The sequence below is a fragment of the Salmo salar genome, chromosome ssa15, assembly GCF_905237065.1.
Source record: "Salmo salar chromosome ssa15, Ssal_v3.1, whole genome shotgun sequence".
Taxonomy (NCBI): domain Eukaryota; kingdom Metazoa; phylum Chordata; class Actinopteri; order Salmoniformes; family Salmonidae; genus Salmo; species Salmo salar.
In genome coordinates, this window is record NC_059456.1 from 2,217,259 (window position 1) to 2,237,499 (window position 20,241).

Consider the following 20,241-nt stretch of genomic DNA (forward strand, 5'->3'; position numbering starts at 1 on the left):
CTGATAGTCAATTCTCTATGTGAGGTGCGGCAGTGGGGAGGGTGAAGGTTATTGCAGTGTCTTGTGTTATGTAGATGGATTTCAGGATTAATTTGTGTAGGTAGGAGGCATGTGTACAGTACTGGCCCAGACAATATTTCTTATTCTTACTGGTGAATACAATAAAGTTAGATTTTTTTTTACATTTAAAGATAATTTGTTTATCTTGGACCATTCAGAACATATGACCATGCCTGAAGTAGCTTAGTTAATTAGTGAATGAAAATGATTGTGTGATAAAAAATCTAATTGGTATCCTCAGCAAAGAGAAGGGGAAGAAGTATGGTAGAAGAACTAGCAGCAAGGTCATTGATATAGATTAGGAATAACAAAGGTCTAATTATATAACCCTGTGGGACGCCACAGGATCTCTTGGCCCTGGTGGATGTACAGCCGTTTGCATAAACAAATTGATGCTGATATCTTTAAATTACCGATGACCACCATTACATCATCACCTCCATTACATCGTCACCTCCATCACATCGTCACCTCCATCACGTCGTCACCTCCATTACACCGTCACCTCCATCACATCGTCACCTCCATTACATCGTCACCTCCATCACATCATCACCTCCATTACATCATCACCTCCATTACATCATCACCTCCATTACATCTTCACCTCCGTTACATCATCATTACATCAGGAGGATCAAACTGAAGCAGAGAAGGGAAATGTCCCTTAATGTAATCCAATGGATTTCCAGTCAGTTTTCTAAATTTTCTTTGACAGAGAGGAACCCACATTCACAAAAAAGTGATTAAATTCACATGAAATAACACCAGGATCACTATAGGTTTTATTTCCAACAATACATTGAGATGGGTCAGTTGTAGATGCCTTTTTCTTATTCATTGAGAAGGCAGTTGTCCCACACCCTGACTTTTGATCTTCTGCTATGTATTTCAACAAGAGAAAATGTGATAATTGGAAAATATTTTATGCAAAAGATGCAGAAAAAACCACAAAACTGGCTACTTTAGCAACGACCCTGGGACTTAACATGAGCCCATCAAACCCCAAAGCAATGAGCATCAACCAAACAACAGACGACACCATAAACCTGGACAGGATATATACTGGAAGAAGTAACATATTCACTGATCTGGGAAGTGTAATCGGGAAAGACGGAGGAAGCGACAGACAGACAAACAAGAATAGGGAAGGCAAGAACATATTTTTTAATGTCAAGGCAAATATGGACCTCCAAGATAATTTCAACAAGAAATAAAATACGCATCTTCAACTCCAACGTCAAATCAGTTTTACGGTGAAGAAACGTGGAGAACCACAAAAGTAACAAGCAATAGATTTCAAACAAAGACACATCCTGGGAATATACTTGTCAAACACCATAAGAAACAAAGAACTCTGGGAAGTCGCACAACAATAACTAAATGAAATCCAAATAAAATGCAGGAAATGGGGCTGGATTTGGGCACACCTTGAGGAAACCTCCCCATCAACACGACCAGACAGGCTCTAACCTGCAACCCACAGGGGGAAAGAAAACCGGGAAGACCCAGGAACAGCTGGGAAAGGTCTGTGGAGGCAGAACTACAAGAAGCAGGATCATCCTTGAAGGAAGTGGAGAAAACCACCTAACTCCGAACGGCATGGACAAAGTCTGTGAATTACCTATGCTCCCCTAAAAGAAAAAGGTTTTAAGTCAAGTAAGAAATCTTATGGCCTGGCAGTTCAATCCCAAAAATTAGCAAATTGTCATTAGCAGTACAAAATGTGTCGGTATTGACAATTTCCGGGTTATTACCATTGCAAAGTAGTGACTTTTTGTATAACTTCTGTATAAAATGTATACCTCTGCTCAATACTGCTTACTACATGATATTATGCTGTCTTTATAGCAATCAATTACGTTTTTAGATATCCATTTCCTCCCACTTATTTTTAACAACTATCCTAATGCATTACACCATTACCCCATCATTACTGCCACACAGCCACAATTTAATCAATAAAATGTATTTATAAATCACTTTTTACATTAGCAGATGTCCCAAAGTGCTATACAGAAACCCAGCCTAAAACCCCAAACAGCAAGCAATGCAGGTGTAGAAGCCCGGTATCTAGGAAAAACTCCCTAGAAAGGCCGGAACCAAGGAAGAAACCTAGAGAGGAACCAGGCTCTGAGGGGTGGCCAGTCGTCTTCTGGCTGTGCCGGGTGGACACACAGCACTCTAAAGAAAAAATATATTTACACATGAAATAGCACACTTCTGTCTATGTCAAGTGTAAAGCACTTGTTCTCAATATAACTATTGTAAAAATGATAAATGTATAACAATTTCAACAAGAAATTACGTTGTCGATGGTAGCCTCCGTGCAGGTATAGAAGTTCAGCCAGCAAAAGGCCCATATTTATGGATTAAGGAATTCAAATATATATTTCTGATTGTGGTAGCACCAAATCATATAGACAGATAAAATAAAACCATTGTCATTCAGTTTTAAAGTAAAATGTAATGTTTTATGATGTGACATCTGCAGAAGGTTCTGGAAAAACAGTCAAATCCATGTATTGTTGAATAAAATAGTCACATCCAATGATTCCTGACAAAATGAGAAAAGTATTCAAGAAACAACTTTTTAAATTTTCATAAGAAATGACAAAAGTGCCTGTAGTTCCAAAATCACACAAAATGTCCATGTTTTCCAGAAATCCTAGTTGGAGGATTCCGGATTTTGTGCTTATTCCTGATTCCGGGAATCTGCCAACTAGATTTCTGGAAAATCTGGACATTTTGGGGAAGTTATTGGGATTTTGAAACCCTAGATCCTTCATTCCCAGTATATACTGTATGTAAAAACAAGAGACATGTCCTGCTGGATGCTTGCCTTTAATATGTCAGTGTGGTTGAAAAACGTGCTGCAACAAAACCAATCAACCTTATGGACAGTTTAAACACTTGAAACACTGGTATATGTCATCTGTCTGTAAACTGTACTATATATTGATTGAAGTTGTCTTCTGCCAGCATCTTGATAAAGTATTATGCACTTACAGTGAAAATCATGGAATGTAACTAGCTATTATAGCCTTAATTGACGTTGGTTTGTGCTCACTGTTCAATGGATTATAGTTTATTACCTTATGTATTTTAGTGCTGAATATGGGGAATAGTACCTCCACTCCAAAACATGTAAATATTTATATTTATGTGAACATATGTCTTTCATTTCTTTAGTTAAAAGTGGAAACTTCATTTCTTTTTAACGGTTTAATGAATGTAAAGTCAGTACACATCTACAGTACTGAGACAGAAATTTCAGCTATCCTAAATACCAGTTTCTTTAGCTAACATTTGACTCCTTGACACTCCTTGTCGTTGCCTTTGGCGTGGAATGTTAGCTAAAGAGACTAAGTCTAAGGTATCAATCTATTGGGGAACAATGTACATGACTGAATCAAGGTGAACGAATGTTCCGATCATTATCACTGCTACTCTAATCACACCACTCATATCTCTCTCTCTCTCTCTCTTGCTCTCTCTTGCTCTCTCTCTCTGTCTCTTGCTCTCTCTCTCTCTCTCTCTCTGTGTCCCTCTTGCTCTCTCTCTCTCTCTCTCTCTCTGTGTCTCTCTTTCTCTCTTGCTCTCTCTTGCTCTCTCTGTCTCTTGCTCTCTCTCTCTCTCTCTCTCTCTCTCTGTGTCCCTCTTGCTCTCTCTCTCTCTGTGTCCCTCTTGCTCTCTCTCTCTCTGTCTCTCTCTTGCTCTCTCTCTGTGTGTCTCTCTTGCTCTCTCTCTTGCTCTCTCTGTCTCTCTCTCTGTGTCTCTCTTGCTCTCTCTCTCTCTCTTGCTCTCTCTGTCTCTCTTGCTCTCTCTGTCTCTCTTGCTCTCTCTCTCTCTCTGTCTCTCTCTCTCTCTCCCTCGCCTGGGGATTACTCTATGCCTGGGGGTTTAATTTGATGTCCAGTATTACTTCCTGTACTTCAAATGTTAATGTGCTTTTCATTAATATGTATGAATATACAGTATACTAACTAAAAAGGTATTTGGACATACAGTACTGGAGTCTACCAAAGCAAAGGTGTGTCTGTATTTCTCTAGTAGTTGTATTTGTCAAATCGTTTTCCATGCATTTATTAGGTACAGATACAATTAAAACATTAATATGTACTTAATTTGTATTTTATTTGTCAGGGACCATGCCCACCAATGTCACGCCCTGACCTGAGAGAGACCTTTTTCTCTGTTTGGTTAGGTCAGGGTGTGACATGGGGTGGGCATTCTATGTGTCATATTTCTATGTTGTCTTTTTCTTTGATTGGCCTAGTATGGTTTCCAATCAGAGGCAGCTGTCTGTCGTTGTCTCTGATTGGGAATCATACTTAGGCAGCCCTTTTTCCCTCCTTCAGTGTGGGATCTTGTTTTTGTACAGCTCAGTAAGCCTGCAGAACGTGACGTTCGTTGTTTTTTCTTTGTTTGTTGTTTAATAAAAATAGAAATATGAACACGTACCACGCTGCACCTTGGTCTACTCATTTTGACGATCGTCACAACCAAGTACAAATAACACTTCCTTTAAATATTTATGAATGAAGCTAAAACTTTTAATTTGGCTCTATACTCTAGCATTTTGGAATTGATCAAATGTTTCATATGAGGCGACAGAACAGAATGTAACCTTTTATTTGAGGGTATATTCATACATATATGTGTTTTACCTTTTTATAAATGGAATATCTTTATGTATCTAGTCTCCCCATTTGAAGGTGTCATGAGTATTTGGACAAATTCACTTAAGTGTATTAATGTGGTCTGGATGCTACCATGATTACGGATAATCATGTATTCATCGTAAATAATGATGATTGAGAAAGTTACAGAGGCACAAAGATCACCATTTCCAATAACGGGGGAGGTTATCACTTTTTGGGGGGTGGGGGGGTGGGGGGGTGATATTTCTGCCTCTGATGATCGTGTCCTGGGATTAGGGAGGGAATTCTAGACATCAACTATCTCACTGTTATCTCTTACGCTTCTCTTTGCCTCAATATCACTATAGTTCTGGAGGAACCAGAGGACTTTAGAATCAGCTAGTTCAGTGGCTCCATACTCAGCTGCACAAAGTCAGATTATTTTCTTTAATGTGTTCAGAACGTTAGTCTAGTAGTTTATCGACGAGGAAGTAGTGAACTCTCTATGTCACAGCCATAACCAGGTATTTGGCTATTTCTGTCTCCATAGTGTTCTCCTGGAGATCAAATCCTATTACACATAGTTCAGTCAAGAGTAGAAGAGCAGCCTGGCTGATGTGGCTCACAGCGAAGGGAAAGCTGTGACACACTGGTCTGGACCGGAGGCCGTTTTAAATGCAGAAATTGTGCGATTGGTTCGAAAAAATAAAATCACTCGGGGGTTGAGACCTCTCGTTGTTTGTTTGGGGCGGCAGGTAGCCTAGTGGTTAGAGCATAGAATACGTCAGTAGTGATGGGTCGTTCGTGAACAAGTCGGCTGTAAGAGCTGGCTCTTGTAGGTGAACGTTGGGATCCGGCTCGCATATCAGAAGAGCCGAATCTATTTATAAAAATATTTTAAAAACTAAGATATGAATAATCAAAAAATTTAAATGAATAGAATTAACAAATTCAAAGAACGAATAAATAAGTCAAATAATATACAGTAGGCCTAAATGCTCAGAGCGCACACACATTCGTTCTGACTGTCTGCTCAGACTAACAGCCTCACCTGTTGTTCCTGTCAATCAGACACGCAGTGTCAAGGAGAAAGAGGAAGGACAGCTGTGAAAACAACAGCTGGAAAATGAGTCGGAATCACAGTAGCATTTGGATTCATTTTAATAATGTAGACAATGTTAGAGCACAGTGTAGAATTTGCCAAAACAAAATCTCATATAAAGCCGGTTTTATGCACAACCTACACCGGCATATGTGAACCGTGCACAGAACTGTGAAGCTAGCTGTAGCTGAGCTTCAAGAAACTAGCGGGCCTGCTAGTGATAGTGGTGGAGCCAGCACCTCCACACATGGAGATGTATCCACTCAGTCCAGTAGGCCTGCTAGTGATAGTGGTGGAGCCAGTATCTCCACACATGGAGATGTATCCACTCAGTCCAGTAGACCTGCTAGTGATAGTGGTGGAGCCAGTACCTCCACACGTGGAGATCTATCCACTCAGTCCAGTAGACCTGCTAGTGATAGTGGTGGAGCCAGTACCTCCACACATGGAGATGTATCCACTCAGTCCAGTAGGCCTGCTAGTGATAGTGGTGGAGCCAGTACCTCCACACATGGAGATGTATCCACTCAGTCCAGTAGACCTGCTAGTGATAGTGGTGGAGATGTACCCACTCAGTCAAGTAGGCCTACTCCACGACCCACAGCAACGCAGTCTTCTATGGACCAGTTTATGCCAAAGTCTATGTCTGTAGCAAAACAAGGCCAAATTGATATTGCATTGGCTAAAATGATTGCCACCGATTTCCAGCCATTTCCGATCGTGGAGGACAGAGGTTTTAGAAATTATAGCAATAGTCTAAATCCAATGTACACAATTCCAGGCAGGAAAACCCTTTCAAAATCACTTATTCCACAACTGTACGAGAGCACACAGGCTTCAGTGTGGGAAAGAGTCCAAAAAGCTACTGCAGTTTGCCTTACCACTGACTGCTGGACATCAAGGGTAACCACTTCTTACATGTCGGTTACATGTCACTTCATTGAAGATTTTTCGATGTCTAGCTGTCTTCTGGACTGCTTTGAGTTCAGCGACAGACACACCTCAGAGAACTTGGCAGAGGAACTGTTGAGAGTGATGGAAGTAGATGGAAAAGTGGTCTGTTGTGTTAGCGACAATGCAGCTTAACATAACCAAAGCCATGAACATTTTAAAAGAGTCCTGGAACCCTTTGAGCAGGTCACTGTGGAGATCAGTGGAGAGAGGTACAGTAAGCAGTTATTACTACATCATTATTTAATCCAGTATTATATATGTATATGAGCAGTAGATGAGAATGTAGTATCAGTAGACAAAACATGAACCTGAACTAATAAGTTACTGTTCTCTCTTTTCAGCTATGTGACAGCCTCAAAAATGATACTCCTGTGTAAGGGTCTGCAGCGAATCACATCCAGCCGCCAGAGAGAAGCAAATGTAACCACAGGACATGTGACAGAGTTGATGGACACCCTATGTTCATCAATGGACAGAAAGTTCCACAGAATGGAATATAATCACATGCTGTCAGAAACCGCTGCCCTTGACCCCAGGTTTAAGAAGTTAGCCTTCAGTGATGCCAGAGCGATTGATGAGGCTCTTCAAAGAATAACCTCAGCAGCAGGAAGGGACAGCCCCAGCAGTCAGCTGGCTCAGGCACCAGGGCAACAGGAAGAAGAGGGAGGGACAGCCCCAGCAGTCAGCTGGCTCAGGCACCAGGGCAACAGGAAGAAGAGGGAGGGACAGCCCCAGCAGTCAGCTGGCTCAGGCACCAGGGCAACAGGAAGAAGAGGGAGGGACAGCCCCAGCAGTCAGCTGGCTCAGGCACCAGGGCAACAGGAAGAAAGGGAGGGACAGCCCCAGCAGTCAGCTGGCTCAGGCACCAGGGCAACAGGAAGAAAGGGAGGGAGGGACAGCCCCAGCAGTCAGCTGGCTCAGGCACCAGGGCAACAGGAAGAAGAGGGAGGGACAGCCCCAGCAGTCAGCTGGCTCAGGCACCAGGGCAACAGGAAGAAGAGGGAGGGACAGCCCCAGCAGTCAGCTGGCTCAGGCACCAGGGCAACAGGAAGAAGAGGGATCAGATGGAGGGACAGCCCCAGCAGTCAGCTGGCTCAGTCACCAGGGCAACAGGAAGAAGAGGGAGGGACAGCCCCAGCAGTCAGCTGGCTCAGTCACCAGGGCAACAGGAAGAAGAGGGATCAGATGGAGCACCAGCAGTAGTGCCACAAACGTCTGCTGTTTGGATGCTGTTTGACGAGAGCGCAACTGGGGATGCAGCAAGAAGGAATCCCTCAGCAGATTCCATAATGGAGGTCTGATCCTATTTGGAGGAGCACCTCCTTCAAAAGATCTGCAGATCCTCTGAGCTGGTGGAAGAACAAGGCCTCTGTCTACCCACGGCTTACTAAAAGTCATGACAGGGAGACTCTGCGTAGTGGCCACATCCATTCCCTCTGAGAGGGTCTTCTCGAAAACAGGACAAATAATTACTGAGGGAAGAAACCACATCAGCCCCTTGAAAGTGAGGCAGCTTGTGTTTCTGAATGCAAATCTCTCATAAAAGCAAAATATGGTCAGCATTTCTGTGTGCTGCTGGTTTTAACAATAAAGACAATGGCAATAAAGAAGAGAGAGAAAAGAGGGACCAGTTTAATGTTTTAAGTGGGACGCTGCAGTTTTGCACATTGTTATTTATTTTTCTTTGATATGGTGCAATATTCTATTATGCTGTTCAAATTGTATTCGTTTTGAATGGTCAGATTTATATGCACTTTGTTTATATACATTAAAAAGTTATACTTTAAATGCAAATGTTTAATAGCAGTCTTTTTCAAAACAAACCAATGCATTTTTAAATACATTGTGGTTAAGGTAGAGTATGATTTAATTTAATAATTGAATTAGAATTGTTTTAACACCAATCATAGTCAAACTATCGCTAACTATTTGACTTGAAAAAATACAAAACATATATTTTTTTTAAAGAGCCGTCTCTTTTTGGTGAGCTGAGCCGAACAAGAGGGCTCACTGAAAAGAACCGGAATGCCCATCACTATTGACAGTTTGAATCACAATACCCATAAAACTTAGCAGTCAAGGGAAATGGTTCCAATCGTTTTTCCACCATTCCATTTTAGAAACACTTCCAATCAAATCAAATCAAACTTTATTTGTCACATGCGCAGAATACAAGTGTAGACTTTACCGTGAAATGCTTTACTTACAAGGCCTTAATTAACCAACAGCGCAGCTCAAGAAGAAGAAAATATTTACCAAGTAGGCTAAAATAAAAAGTAATAATAAAAAGTAACACAATAAGAATAACAATAACGAGGCTATATACAGGGGTCACCGGTCCCGAGTCAGTGTGCAGGGGTACAGGCTAGTTGAGGTAAAATTAAAATAAGGGCTGTGTTTCGTGTAGGCTCACCCTGGTGTGACATTTTGATAACTGTGTACATCTCTTTAGGTCAAGTGACTTTTATCAATATATTCAGCTCTATTTACACTCAGATTTTAAAATGCTAATTAGCATCAAAGTAGACACCATGCAAAACTACAAGTCCCTGCGAGCTCCTGCACATCGCTATCCTCCTGCACGTCATCTCTAGCTGACACCTAGCTGCATTAACCTGTCAGTCTTTACAGACATCGCTGGGAGCAGGAGACAACAGTCTATCAATTGTGAGACTGTGAATCATCATACATAATAAAAACAAAGCCTATATTACAATTATTTAAATGTATGGCAGACCAAGCTAGTTGTCCTATCCAGTACATCACCCATTCACTGTGACGTTCTATATGAACTGCTTATTGATACTATCTCCATGTAGTTAGATCAATCCAAGACTTCCCATATTTTAATGTTTATACCTTAGCCCAGGGGTATTCAATTCTTACCCTACGAGGTCTCGCTTCACTGATCGGACTTTGTCTTGGAGCGACCTCTTCTCCTGCATGCCTCGTCGCAGCCGCAGCACGCAGCACAGTTGTCACAGCAGTTGAGTTTACGTGAAACCGGCTCTGTTTGCTGTACCTTCCCCCTCCTGCAGGTGGTGCTATCAGAGACGTACTGCCTCGTCAGTGGTGTGAAGTACTTAAGTAAAAATACTTTAAAGTACTACTAAAATAATTTTGGGGGGTATATGTACTTTACTTTACTATTTATATTTTTGCCAACTTTTACTTTTACTTCACTACATTCCTAAAGAAAAGAATGTACTTTTAATAGATTTCCCTGACACCTAAAAGTACTCGTTACATTTTGAATGCTTAGCAGGACAGAAAATTGTCCAATTCACACACACTTATCGAGAGAACATCCCTGGTCGTTCCTATTGTCTCTGATCTGATGGACTCACTAAACACAAATGCTTTGTTTGTAAATTATGTGTGTTGAGTGTGCCCCTGGCTACCCATAAATGTAAAAAAAATCAAGAAAATTGTGTCGTCTGGTTTGCTGAATATAAGATATTTTGATATACTTAAGTGTATTTTAGCAATTACATGTACTTTTGATACTTAAATGTATTTAAAACCAAATACTTTTAGACTTTTACTCAAGTAGTATTTTACTGGGGGACTTTCACTTTTACTTGAGTCATTTTCTATTATGGTATCTTTTGAATACTTTTCCCACCACTGTGCCTCGTCTTGGCCAAAAGGCTGAGCATCTGTATGCCAAGATAGAGGATGAGGGAGTGAGACGGGGAGCCGTCCCTCCATGCTCTGCCACAGGCCTCCGTGTAGGTCTCCATCTCCCACAGCGGGCCATAGTTCACCACGTGACGCACCCCCGCGAAGTCCACCCCCTGCCCCAGCACTGCTGTTGCTATGACGACCCGGAGGACGGACGAGGGGTCGTTGAGGTAGCTGATGATGCTCTGTTGGATGTTCTCAGGGGTACGCGAATGGAACATGTCGAACAGTCAGTTCCCAGAGACATTTTCAGCTCCTGCAGTGCAGACTGACTTCTTTCCCAGGGCTGCCAAGAACACATACCAGCTCAGCTGGCCACAGTCCTTGATGTCTGAGCAGTGCATGACCGTCTTGTCAGCGTCGGGCCCCTTGAAGCCAGCTCCTCACACAGCCAGGAGAAGGTCTTCTAAATCAAATCAAAGTTTATTTGTCACGTGCGCTGAATACAACAGGTGTAGACCTTACAGTGAAATTCTTACTTACTAACCAATAGTGCAAAAAAGGTATTAGGTGAACAATAGGTAGGTAAAGAAAACAACAGTAAAAAGACAGGCTATATACAGTAGCGAGGCTATGGAAGTAGCGAGGCTACATACAGACACCGGTTAGTCAGGCTGATTGAGGTAGTATGTACATGTAGACATGGTTAAAGTGACTATGCATATATGATGAACAGAGAGTAGCAGTAGCGTGAAAGAGGGGTTGGCGGGTGGTGGGTGGGACACAATGCAGATGCCCAGTTAGCCAATGTGCGGGAGCACTGGTTGGTCGGCCCAATGGGTTTGAGGACACTTTTCACAGCTAGGCGGATGTTGTCCCTCTCCAGGCTTTTGACCACCTCCAGGCAGTCCTGCATATTGAAGTACATTACATGACCAAAAGTATGTGGACACCTGTTCATCGAACATCTCATTCCAAAATCATCGGCATTAGTTTGGAGTTGGTCCCCCCTTTGCTGCTATAACAGCCTCCACTCTTCTGGGAAGGCTTTCCACTAGATGTTGGAACATTGCTGTGGGGACTTGCTTCCATTCAGCCACAAGAGCATTAGTGAGGTCGGGCACTGATGTTGGGCGATTAGGTCTGGCTCACAGTCGGCGTTCCAATTCATCCCAAAGGTGTTCGAGGGAGTTGAGGTCAGGGCTCTGTGCAGGCCAGTCGACCTCGACAAACCATTTCTGTATGGACCTCGCTTTGTGCACGGGGGCATTGTCATGCTGAAACAGGAAAGGGTCTTCCACAAACTGTTGCCACAAAGTTGGAAGCTCAGAATCGTCTAGAATGTCATTGTATGCTGTAGTGTTAACATTTCCCTTCACAGGAACTAAGGGGCCTTGCCTGAACCATGAAAAACAGCCCCAGACCATTATTCCTCCTTCACCAAACTTTACAGTTGGCACTATGCATTGGGGCAGGTAGAGTTCTCCTGGTATCCGCCAAACCCAGATTCATCCATTGGACTGCCAGATGGTGAAGCGTGATTCATCACTACGTTTCCACTCCTCCAGTGTCCAATGGCAGTGAGCTTTACACCACTCCAGCCGACGCTTGGCATTGCGCATGGTGATCTTAGGCTTGTGTGTATCTGCTTGGCCATGGAAACCCATTTCATGAAGCTCCTGTCGAACAGTTCTTGTGCTGACGTTGCTTCCAGAGGCCGTTTGGAACTCGGTAGTGAGTGTTGCAACCGAGGACAGACGATTTTTACTCGCTACACACTTCAGTACCATGCAGTCCCGTTCTGTAAACTTGTGTGGCCTACCACTTTGCAGCTGAGCCATTGTTGCTCCTTGACATTTCCACTTCACAATAACAGTACTTACAGTACTGACATTTTTGTGGATAACTTTCTGCTAGCAAACCACATTTATTTATTTTTGGATTTAAACTTTATTTAACACATACAGACGTCCACACTTGGTAGATCAAACTTGTGTTATGTGCCACTGGCTCATAGGAATAATTTATAAATATGTATTCTAGTTTCTATGAATGGCTCTATCCATGTTTGTTTTGGTTGTGCGAGGAAGACGCGTGCGATTCGGACAATCAGTGTGCACTCGCCCAAATGCTCGTGTCTGTTTGTGTCACCGCCACGCTGCCTCCAGTGCCGAGGAGAAGTGACAGTCATTGAAGCGGTGTGGTCAGATTTATGCAATGTAACTGATTCACCACCAGAGGGCGGAATTCACACATAAATAGTCAAAGAGTACACAGTGGGTATATGGAGAAGGTTTCTCAAACTGGTCCTGGAGAGCTACTTGTAACATTTAGCTAGGGTGTGTGTGTAGACAGTACAGCTCAGTACAGCTCAGCTTTGCTCAGTAGTGTGAACTGTGAAGAGGATATGGGTGTGCAGGGTTTTATTCCAGCCCTGCAGTAACACACCTGAATCAGTAAATTATGGTCCAGAATGAAGACCAAGATTATTGTCAGGTGTGTTAATGAAATAATAATATTTTTTGAATTCTCTATCTCTAATGGATTGTGTGCATTGAAAAGGGTTGTTATACTGTCTGTAAAGTGCCATCAGGAAGGGTTGTATCCTGGTTATACTGTCTGTAAAGTGACATCAGGAAGGGTTGTATCCTGGTTATACTGTCTGTAAAGTGCCATCAGGAAGGGTTGTATCCTGGTTATACTGTCTGTAAAGTGACATCAGGAAGGGTGGTATCCTGGTTATACTGTCTGTAAAGTGACATCAGGAAGGGTTGTCTCCTGGTTATACTGTCTGTAAAGTGACATCAGGAAGGGTTGTCTCCTGGTTATACTGTCTGTAAAGTGACATCAGGAAAGGTTGTCTCCTGGTTATACTGTCTGTAAAGTGACATCAGGAAGGGTTGTATCCTTGTTATACTGTCTGTAAAGTGACATCAGGAAGGGTTGTCTCCTGGATATACTGTCTGTAAAGTGACATCAGGAAGGGTTGTCTCCTGGTTATACTGTCTGTAAAGTGACATCAGGAAGGGTTGTATCCTGGTTATACTGTCTGTAAAGTGCCATCAGGAAGGGTTGTATCCTGGTTATACTGTCTGTAAAGTGACATCAGGAAGGGTTGTCTCCTGGTTATACTGTCTGTAAAGTGACATCAGGAAGGGTTGTCTCCTGGTTATACTGTCTGTAAAGTGACATCAGGAAGGGTTGTCTCCTGGTTATACTGTCTGTAAAGTGCCATCAGGAAGGGTTGTATCCTGGTTATACTGTCTGTAAAGTGACATCAGGAAGGGTTGTATCCTGGTTATACTGTCTGTAAAGTGACATCAGGAAGGGTTGTCTCCTGGTTATACTGTCTGTAAAGTGACATCAGGAAGGGTGTGTATCCTGGTTATACTGTCTGTAAAGTGACATCAGGAAGGGTTGTATCCTGGTTATACTGTCTGTAAAGTGACATCAGGAAGGGTTGTATCCTGGTTATACTGTCTGTAAAGTGACATCAGGAAGGGTTGAATGCTGGTTATACTGTCTGTAAAGTGACATCAGGAAGGGTGTGTATCCTGGTTATACTGTCTGTAAAGTGACATCAGGAAGGCTTGTATCCTGGTTATACTGTCTGTAAAGTGACATCAGGAAGAGTTGAATCCTGGTTATACTGTCTGTAAAGTGCCATCAGGAAGGTTTGAATCCTGGTTATACTGTCTGTAAAGTGACATCAGGAAGGGTTGAATCCTGGTTATACTGTCTGTAAAGTGACATCAGGAAGGGTTGAATCCTGGTTATACTGTCTGTAATGTGACATCAGGAAGGGTTGTCTCCTTGTTATACTGGATCATTCTTGATACACACAGGAAACTGTTGTGGGTGAAAAACCCAGCAGCGTTGCAGTTCATGACACAAACCGGTGCGCCTGGCACCTACCACCATACCCTGTTCAAAGGCACCCTCTTGAATAGCACACATGCACAATACGTCTCAATTGTCGCAAGGCTTAAAAATAATTGTTTAACATGTCTCCTCCCATTCATCTACACTGATTGAAGTGAAGTTAACAAGGTACATCATTAAGGGATCATAGCTTTCACCTGGATTCACCTGGTCAGTCTATGCCATGGAAGGACCAAGTGTTCTTAATGTTTTGTCCACTCAGTGTATATTGCGCTCTGCTGAAATGTTATTTAAATTTCACAGAACTTCACAGAGAACTTCACAGAGAGCTTCATAGAGTGTTTTTCTCAAAGAGCTTCACAGAGCGCCACAGCAGATTTTCATGTGATGCATATTTGCTGTTCAAAATGTATTTGGCCATTTGTAGGTATCGGAATACATACATAGGAATATGTTTTGTGAGAGTAAAAAAACATACACAAGACAGTCAATGTAAAAATGTAGTACACATAAAATACTAGACTAGAGAGTCATGATGAAATATATCTACACAAAATACTGTCAAGTAAAGAACTGTAGTTGTGAACATAGAGACTGCAGTCAGTGCTTATTCCAGACCTACGGGGACACTCCCTGATCTGTCCTGTTGCTTAGTGCCAGACTCCATGGGCTTGTCCCAAATGACACCCTATATAGTGCACTACTTTTGATCAGAGCCCTATAGGTAATAGGGTGTCATTTGGGACACACAACCCTGAAGCAGGTAATGAGTACAGCATTATTCATAAACCTTCCGTGGCCATCCTACTGAAGAATCAGCCAATAAGCATGCCCTGTGCTGGTGAGATGTGATGAGCCTGGAGCTGATTGGTTGGCCGCTCGCTCTGGTGATGGCTTCCCATTGTGACATCACTCAGGATGAATTCTGAAACCTTAACCCTGTGGAAATCCAACGGCCCTCAAAGCCATATATACAGACGGCCCCTGTTTAGGGTCAAGGGGGGGAAAAATAACTGCTTTCTAATCCTGTTTCAATAGTCACTTTTACTAGAGCAGGTCTGCTCTGCCTGTGTGTCTGACAGTAGCTTCACTCTGTGTGTGTGTGTGTGTGTGTGTGTGTGTGTGTGTGTGTGTGTGTGTGTGTGTGTGTGTGTGTGTGTGTGTGTGTGTGTGTGTGTGTGTGTGTGTGTGTGTGTGTGTGTGTGTGTGTGTGGTCACCAAGCCTGGTCATTAAGTCCCCATACAGTATTCACATGCTGAAATATTGATTGAGCTATCAGCTATGACCCCCAACGTTGAACTGAGTCTGCAATAACCTGTTAAAGTGGAATTCAACTAGGACACTGAGTGGTTTTTCCATAGACTTAGATAATAACAGGGGATCCTCATGAGGTTGGAAAAGTTAAGTGCTGATGGTTCACTAAAACACCCTTTGTCCCATTGGTGGACATCGTGATGTCTGTGAAGAGAAACCTTGATACCTTCGAGTCTCAAAGACAATAATCATGGTATAGTTAAACCTAAAATACAGTAGTTATTTAGTTAGTCAAACCTAAAAAAACAGTAGCTATTTAGTTCGTTAAACCTAAAATACAGTAGTTATTTAGTTCGTTAAACCTAAAAAAAAATGGTTATTTAGTTTGTTAAACCTAAAAAACAGTAGTTATTTAGTTAGTTCAACCTAAAATACAGTAGTTATTTAGTTAGTTGAACCTAAAATACAGTAGTTATTTAGTTAGTTGAACCTAAAAAACAGTAGTTATTTAGTTAGTCCAACCTAAAATACAGTAGTTATTTAGTTAGTTCAACCTAAAATACAGTAGTTATTTAGTTAGTTGAACCTAAAATACAGTAGTTAGTTAGTTGAACCTAAATACAGTAGTTTAGTTAGTTAAACCTAAACTACAGTAGTTATTTAGTTACCGTAGTTGAACCTAAAATACAGTAGTTACCACAACATTTAAAGATCATATCTTCAGTTCAACAAGTCAATAAAAACTGTAACTTTGTTTTCTATTGTACATTTTTATTGTAAATTCCCTTTTTTTATTACAAAATATATGCGAAATACATCCGCATTATTGACTAAAGAAGTATAATACTCAGATCAGATCTCCACATTCGCCATTAGAAATGTGGACAAACCAGCAGGCTGTGACTCACACAATCAACCATGAATGGTTTCCCTTTTCTGACCATCCAAAGACATGGGGTTTGAAACAGCCGTTTCTGACCATCCAAAGACATGGGGTTTTAAACAGCCGTTTCTGACCATCCAAAGACATGGGGTTTGAAACAGCCGTTTCTGACCATCCAGAGACATGGGTTTGAAACAGCCGTTTCTGACCATCCAAAGACATGGGGTTTGAAACAGCCGTTTCTGACCATCCAGAGACATGGGGTTTTAAACAGCCGTTTCTGACCATCCAAAGACATGGGGTTTGAAACAGCCGTTTCTGACCATCCAAAGACATGGGTTTGAAACAGCCGTTTCTGACCATCCAGAGACATGGGGTTTTAAACAGCCGTTTCTGACCATCCAAAGACATGGGGTTTGAAACAGCCGTTTCTGACCATCCAAAGACATGGGGTTTTAAACAGCCGTTTCTGACCATCCAGAGACATGGGTTTGAAACAGCCGTTTCTGACCATCCAAAGACATGGGGTTTTAAACAGCCGTTTCTGACCATCCAGAGACATGGGGTTTTAAACAGCCGTTTCTGACCATCCAAAGACATGGGTTAGAAACAGCCGTTTCTGACCATCCAAAGACATGGGTTTGAAACAGCCGTTTCTGACCATCCAAAGACATGGGTTTGAAACAGCCGTTTCTGACCATCCAAAGACATGGGGTTTTAAACAGCCATTTCTGACCATCCAGAGACATGGGTTTGAAACAGCCGTTTCTGACCATCCAAAGACATGGGTTAGAAACAGCCGTTTCTGACCATCCAAAGACATGGGGTTTGAAACAGCCGTTTCTGACCATCCAAAGACATGGGGTTTGAAACAGCCGTTTCTGACCATCCAAAGACATGGGTTTGAAACAGCCGTTTCTGACCATCCAAAGACATGGGGTTTGAAACAGCCGTTTCTGACCATCCAGAGACATGGGGTTTGAAACAGCCGTTTCTGACCATCCAAAGACATGGGTTAGAAACAGCCGTTTCTGACCATCCAAAGACATGGGGTTTGAAACAGCCGTTTCTGACCATCCAAAGACATGGGGTTTGAAACAGCCGTTTCTGACCATCCAAAGACATGGGTTAGAAACAGCCGTTTCTGACCATCCAAAGACATGGGGTTTGAAACAGCCGTTTCTGACCATCCAAAGACATGGGGTTTTAAACAGCCGTTTCTGACCATCCAAAGACATGGGTTAGAAACAGCCGTTTCTGACCATCCAAAGACATGGGGTTTTAAACAGCCGTTTCTGACCATCCAAAGACATGGGGTTTTAAACAGCCGTTTCTGACCATCCAGAGACATGGGTTAGAAACAGCCGTTTCTGACCATCCAAAGACATGGGGTTTGAAACAGCCGTTTCTGACCATCCAAAGACATGGGTTTGAAACAGAACATAGTGCACATACTGTCGCTCGTTACACAGGAGGCGGCATCCATTTTTATGAGTGGCAGACATTTGAAGCCAAACCGGTTAGTTGTCTTGTGTGTACAGTCAGTGCCACTTGTTCACACTGTTCTTTTCCACAGTAACAACGGCCTATCTACCCACTCAAGCCAACGTCATCGCTAATTATAGCACCTTTATCTGCATACACACCAGTGTCTCTCGAACCTTAACAAGTGCTAAATGTCTCTTTACATTTTCTCCCTAACATTACACACCGTTTACGACTCAAGTTCTTATAAGAGAAATAGGCTAAAGCTTTGTTTTTAGGGAATTTCTTTTTCTAGGTTACGAAGGCTGTATTTGGCAATTAAAACAATTTGCAAGTACATTAATCAAGACGTCTGGGTCTACTTTTTTCACATTTACAATCTCCAGCTTTCGTTGAATGTCGTTGTTTCTTTGAAGACATTTGCCAATCTATAATTTGAGTTCTGTTACGGTACAGAACTGTAGCCTGGGTGCCAGTCTGATTCTGCTCTCTTGCCAACTCCGTATGGAATTGTCATGCTAAACATGTCTGGCTTGGCAATGACAATACAGTTAGACAAGAGCACAAACAGATCTGGGACCAGGCTAACAGAACTCTACACCGTTGAGTCACAGTTCTGCTGTGGCTAAACTCAACTCTTAGCTACCCAGTAAACTGCTTCGGCATCGAACCTTCAACCCAAGCATAATAAAAAACAGCCTGGTGCTAACATATACATGTCAGTGATGAGTAAGTCTTCATAGTCAACTGCTTTAAAGTAAAAAATAAAAAGTTCATTCACGATACAAAAATACTCCAGAGAGGGATAATCTGTCTGATTTCAGACGTTGTGTTTCCACTTTCCAGCACAATGAGGCATGATGATAAGTACACTGATGTTAGAGGAGGAAAACACATTGAATGACCATAGTATGTTTTTTAAAAACATGATGAAATAGTATTAAATATACAATATGTATCTGTGTTTCTGTCCAGACATGATGGTCCTTGTTCTTGGCTGTGTCCAAAATGGCATCCTATTTCCTTTTTAGTGCCCTTCTCTTGACTAGAGCTCTATAAATGTGAACAGGGTGCCATTTGGGACTTAGCCCTTCTATTGTGCTGGGAAGAGAAGTCCTCGGTTCTGTCGGGTTGGTCCCAGGGAAGGGCTCTCTCTCTCTCCTCTCTATACCCCAACACCCAGAGAACCATGATGATCCATAACATCTCAAGATGCCTTCTTGGTACAGGTGCCTGGGGTTGTTTCCTGCAGGTTTACCTTGGACCTGTAGAAAATAATGAACAAACATGACATAATAAACATGACAGAAAGTATTGATCAATTTAAGCTATAGTGCATTCAGAAAGTATTCAGACTTTCAAGTATTTTGTTACGTTATTTTGTTTTGTCTTCTTCTAAAATGTATTAAATGAATCTACACACAATACCCCATAATGAGGTTGAGAGGATCTGTAGAGAAGAATGGGAGAAACTCTCCAAATACAGGTGTGCCAAGCTGCTAAAGGTGCTTCAACAAAGTACTGAGTAAAGGGTCTGAATACTTATGTAAATGTGATATTTCAGTTAATTCAGTAAATGTGATATATATATATATACACTTTTGCAAAAATTTGTGTGCAGATTGATGAGGGGAGAAAAAAGATCGAATATGTTTTAGAATAAGGTTGTAACGTAACAAAATGTGGAAAAAGTCAAGGGGTCTGAATACTTTCTGAAGGCCCTGTAGAGTGGAGATCTGACATGCGTTTATCTACTTGAATTAAAACCATTTGTATCGCTACATCTCCACAGACTTTTCACAAATATTCCTCCGCTCGTCACACTATCCCTAACCCTCACCTGTTGTGGGTCATGTGACTCTTGACGAGGTGCCCGGCGGCGAGGGCAGCCATGAGAGACAGCTCACCGGCCAACACCGTGCCACACACCACTCTGGCCAGCTGCCTGGCGTTCTCACCAGGGCACTCCTGACTAGCACCTTGCACGCCCAGCATCTACAGCAACACAGTGGGAGTGGAATCACATGAAGACATTGGGGGCAGGCCAACCATCTCACACTCACTGATTGGACAGTGATTTTCTGTAGCAGACAACTATTTACTGATTGGACAGTGATCTTCTGCAGCAGACAACTATTTACTGATTGGACAGTGATCTTCTGTAGCAGACACAACTATTTACTGATTGGACAGTGATCTTCTGCAGCAGACAACTATTTACTGATTGGACAGTGATCTTCTGTAGCAGACAACTATTTACTGATTGGACAGTGATCTTCTGTAGCAGACACAACTATTTACTGATTGGACAGTGATCTTCTGCAGCAGACACAACTATTTACTGATTGGACAG

The 20,241-nt window shown here is 42.2% G+C and overlaps 1 protein-coding gene across 1 annotated transcript in view; it reads right to left on the reverse strand.

Moving 5' to 3' along the window:
* Positions 1-16,270: 16,270 nt before the first annotated feature.
* LOC106570829 (3-hydroxy-3-methylglutaryl-coenzyme A reductase) overlaps positions 16,271-20,241 on the reverse strand; it is an 18,125-nt gene continuing 14,154 nt past the window's right edge. The window contains exons 19-20 of the mRNA XM_014143377.2: positions 19,729-19,883; positions 16,271-19,153 (exon numbers count right to left, since the gene is read on the reverse strand). Of these exons, the coding sequence (XP_013998852.1) occupies positions 19,096-19,153; positions 19,729-19,883 (213 nt within the window). The 3' untranslated portion in view covers positions 16,271-19,095. The remainder of the gene's footprint in view (positions 19,154-19,728; positions 19,884-20,241) is intronic.